Source organism: Corylus avellana, chromosome ca6 (genome assembly GCF_901000735.1).
Source record: "Corylus avellana chromosome ca6, CavTom2PMs-1.0".
Taxonomy (NCBI): domain Eukaryota; kingdom Viridiplantae; phylum Streptophyta; class Magnoliopsida; order Fagales; family Betulaceae; genus Corylus; species Corylus avellana.
The window spans coordinates 9,046,090-9,050,989 of record NC_081546.1 but is presented as its reverse complement, the minus strand read 5'-3'; the positions used below and the strand labels follow the sequence as shown (position 1 = coordinate 9,050,989).

General features: G+C 34.5%; 1 protein-coding gene across 1 annotated transcript; it reads left to right on the top strand.

Moving 5' to 3' along the window:
* Window positions 1–1,245: 1,245 nt before the first annotated feature.
* Window positions 1,246–3,611, top strand: LOC132184955 (2-oxoglutarate-dependent dioxygenase 19-like). The gene is made up of 4 exons (XM_059598753.1): window positions 1,246–1,491; window positions 1,576–1,811; window positions 2,757–3,087; window positions 3,191–3,611. Exons 1-4 carry the CDS (start codon window positions 1,279–1,281, stop codon window positions 3,434–3,436), a joined length of 1,026 nt encoding a protein of 341 aa, XP_059454736.1. The 5' UTR covers window positions 1,246–1,278; the 3' UTR covers window positions 3,437–3,611.
* The last annotated feature ends 1,289 nt before the right edge of the window (window positions 3,612–4,900 follow it).

Sequence of the window (4,900 nt, the reverse complement as noted above, 5' to 3'; positions counted from 1 at the left end):
GTTAATGTTATAACTTTTTTGGTATCAATTGTTAGAATATGTAAAAAATATATTTTCATATATTTCACATTTGGATGATATTGAAATATTCTTTATTTAAGGTTGATCCTAATCAAATTTAGGAGAATATTTGATTATTATACTTGTATTTATCTACTACTACGTACCCTATAAATAGGGATCATTATAAACAAATAAGTCAATGAAAGCATAATGTAGTCCTTAGGAGTTATTCCAAACGTTGGACATAGGTGTCTAACACTAACCACCTGTAAATTCTTTGTCTCTCTTTTCTCTATCTTGCTTTTCGGTGCTATTGTTCCAATAATTTAATTTTTCCCACAAACACCCCACATAATTTCATAGTATCACCATTATTTCAACATCAATTATCTAAATTACACTTATTAATTTGCATAAAAGAGAATAAACAAAACAAAGGAAAAGGTCGATCGGTACACGTCCTCAAGAATCATCCTTCATTTTAATATAAAAGCTTTCAATATATATTCCAGAAAAGCATCAAAGATTCAGAAATGAAGAGAGTTTGGTGAGGCCCATGTCTTTGGTCATTAAGGTTCTTTGGTTGCGCGTGGCTTCAACTGGCCTCGTACTTACGAGTACTAGGATATTAAATTTGCCCCCCACGAATCTTGCGTTTTCCATGTGGACAACGTTGTTGTACGTGATTCACGTTTTCCTTAAGGACCTTAACAATTAAAGATCATGATCAGCACATGATCAGAAGTCGGTTACTAGATGTGGCTATGGATTCATCGTACACACGTGACACACGCACACACGCACAAAAGTCTACCAAAGGTGACTTTTCATTCAAAAGTTGGCCATTTAATTTTTATTTTATTTTTTTAATATAAAATAAAAAATCTCTTACATTAAATGTCTGAATTACTAGCTATCAATTTTTCCAGTAATTGTTTTTATCCTCTGTGACTATACCAGTGACAAGAAACACTTAATTAATTTGTCTTCGGTCACTCGATCTCCCATTGGCTGTCTTGTAGGTAATTGTGGGCACGCAAATACAGCTATCTCTGGATGTCAATTTTTTCTGGAAATTTGAGTGTACGTTTCTATTCTATGCCACATGCTCGTGTACCCTTAACGATACGTGGCTAGAGTTTCTCTACCTATACCATCTAAAGGGTCCCCCTATGCTTCTTTCCACTCCTTTATAAGAACACCAAATGCTAACCCAATCAAGACTAACCTAATATTGTACGTACAAGCTCGATCTCTCACCCACGAAAAACCAACATGTTTAGCATCAAATCACAAGTAGAATCCGGTTGTCTCACTTCTGTTCCACCCAAATATGTGTTTGATAAAAGCTCCAGTAATTGCATTTCCTCGGAAGCAGAGACGATCCCAACCATAGATGTTTCCCTGCTGACCTTTGGTACTCCCGATCAACGGTCCAAAGTCATCCAAGACATTGGCAATGCATGCCGCGACTGGGGTTTCTTTATGGTAATCTCTTGAAGTTTTTTATTTTTTATAATTTATTGATTCTCAAGGTGTTTATTATATATCTAATTATTTCATGTGTTCAAGATAATAAATCATGGTGTGCCAGAGACGCTAAGAGATGAGATGTTGAAAGGATGCCAAAATTTCTTTAACCTAACCGAGGAGGAAAAGAAAGAGTTTTCAGGAAAGCAATTATTTGATCCCATAAGCTATGGAACAAGCTTCAACACAAATATTGACACATCATTTTTCTGGAGGGACTATCTAAAGGTGTGGGTTCATCCCAACTTCCGTGCTCCTCACAAACCTGCTGGTTTCAGGTATCTTATATTTTTGAGTCCCAAACTATATTCAACTGGAAGCCTTTCATGCACCACATGTTGTGAAGAACGTTCCTCTCCGATTCAAATCCATTTAATTATATTTGAGAGGTATTTTTGTTTTTTCAATTTTTTAGAAGACAAAAATGTTCATCTATTATAACTAATTAGATATTTTTCACTTCAAATGAATTGGAGAGGATCACAAATTACATGCACCACCAATATTCCATATCAATCTTATAGTTTATCACACTTGGGTTTAACTGATATTTTGATGGGATTAAGAGTCCGTTTGGGATTACGGTTTTAACAAGTACGATTTTAAAAAATTGAGTTTTTAAAAATTGTATTTTTGAAATCGCTACTTTTTAAAATTGCAAAGGCATCTGGGAAAACATGTTAAAAATACATTTTTATCAAATATTTAATTATGTGAAATCGTGATTTTAGTTTAAATTTGCGATTTTTCATATAAGTACCCCCTAACTTGCTTATAGAAATCGCAGATTTTGTTCTTATTTTAAATTAAATGCTTTTAAAATCGCAATGTCAAACGCCTTACGTTTTGCGATATCTTTTAAAAATATAGATTATTCTTTTGAAATCATAATCCCCAACGCACCCAAAATCAGAATATGACTCAATTGGTTGTATTATGGAGTAAATTCGAATCTCACAATGAAAGTCACACACCCCTCCTGAGGTTAGATTATGCTATAACTCAATTGGTCTTGGGAGAGCACTTGTTCTTCTTCGCCATCTAGGCCCTTCTAGAGACAATTTTCGGATACTACTGTAACGTTAAGGTAGAATAATCACAGTTAATCGCACCCTTACTACCTTTTTTTGAAAAAAAAAAAAAGGTAGGATTTAATGCCACTTGGTTTGAGTGCGTAAGTAACACCAATATTCCATATCAATCTTAATGTTTTATGCTTCCAGTGAAACCGTACGAGAATATAGCAAGCGAAGCCGAGAAGTGGCGAGTGAATTGGTGAGAGGAATATCAGAAAGTTTGGGATTGGAAGAAAGGTACATAGAGAAAACATATGATTTAGAGGTGGGGTCTCAACTGCTGGTCGTGAATATGTACCCGCCGTGCCCGGAGCCGGAGGTTGCAATCGGTCTGCCCCCTCACACAGACCACGGCATCTTGACCCTTCTTATGCAGAATGAACTTTCCGGCCTTCAAGTGATGCACAATGGGAAGTGGGTTCCCGTCAACGATCCCCCGCCCAACTCTTTTCTTGTCAACATGGGAGATCACATGGAGGTATATATATATATACGTACACCATGCATTCACGGGCTTCAACTAATATATAATTTTGGCATTGATGAGAATAATATATATATATATATATATACATATGCAGATATTGACCAACGGGAAGTACAAGAGCGTGGTGCACCGAGCGGTGGTGAACAACAAAGAGACAAGAATTTCGTTGGGAACAGCGTACGGGCCACCGCTGGATACTGTCGTAAGCCCTGCGCCGGAGTTGGTGGATTGTGAAAGCTACGGCTCTGCATATCGTGGAATCAAATATAGGGACTATTTGGTGCTTCAGAAAGCCAATCATCTTGACAGCAAATCGTGCTTGGATCGTGTTCGCATTTGAACCATACCAACTCAACTGCCTTATCCGTACGTACCCACACGTTTAGTTGCCTGTTGATGTTTGACCCGGCACGATTCTACTCCGTACCTTAATTAGGATTTGAGATTTTTATTTATTTATTACATTTTGTACTTCAACTTTTGATAATAAATTTCCTCTAAATCGCTTTTGTCTATTGATATAGCTAGGTTTATTAAACTAAATCACTTGATTCTCAAGAGTTCACGCCTCATGAAATGAAAGTTACTAGTTCGAATCTCCCTTCTCTTTTTTATGTGGACATACAAAAAAAAGTTAAGCTAAACCACTTAAATGTCTTATGTTGGTTTAATTTTATTCTACTATTTTGTTTTCTTCTTTAGGATCCTAAATTTATTTTGTCACAATAGATATGATACAGTACTATTAACGACGACGCTATCATTCCTAATATGTATGAAGATATTAATTTGATATTTATTGTATTGTTGTCGCTAATATTTGTTAAGGAGTTAATATTTTATACAATTAGCGTTGAGAAAAATTGTCGTCACTAATATATATATATATATTTTTTGCAATGACACTAGTTGTCGCAAATAAGCCAAATACCGCCACAATTATATTTGCACGACTTTCCGCATGCGAAAAAAAATTCCCGCATAAGTATAATGGACGACATACGTACAGTGGCAGAGTCACATTAGGGCTAGAGGTGGTCGCGGCCTCCACAATAGATTTAAAAAAAAATTCTTTATAAGAGAATTTTTTTTTACTAATTAATCACAGCCGTTACGCTCAAGAAAAAAAAGAGATCTATAGCCTCACGTTCAAAGAAATGATCTCACGGTTTCTTTTTTATTTCAAGAGAGACTCGGTTTAAAAAGTAGTGTAGGTTATGGATTTTGTTTTGACTAAACATACTCCTTCAAACTAACACTCAATTGACAATGTCTCTCCAAACTTTTAATTGAGACAATGTGCCCACCAAACTACCAAAAATTGTCAATGTCCTCCCCCAATGACGAAAATACCCTTAATAATTTTTTTTTTTTTAAAAAAAAGTAAAATTAATTTAAAAAAAAAAACTATGGTGTGAAAATTTTAAAAATTTCAGTTTTCTTTTTTTTTTTTTTCTTAAAGAAAAAAATATATTATTCCTTTTTTCATTGAAGTATTTTTGTCTTATTGTGAAATCTATATGGGTATTTTTATCTTTTTGTTAGTCCTGTGGGACATTGACAATTTTTTGGTAATTTGAGGGGGAGCATTGTCACAATTGAAAGGTTCAGAGAAACATTGTCAATTGGGTGGTAGTTTGAGGAAAATATGTAAATTTTTTTTTTTTTTTAATGGTTTTTTCTCATATACATAGACTTTTGTTTTTGTTAGCCATATAGACTTCTCTTCCTTTGAAATTCATGTGTGACATCCAAATTGCAATTTTTTATGTATAGGTTCTATTATTTGTATTATAAGATATAT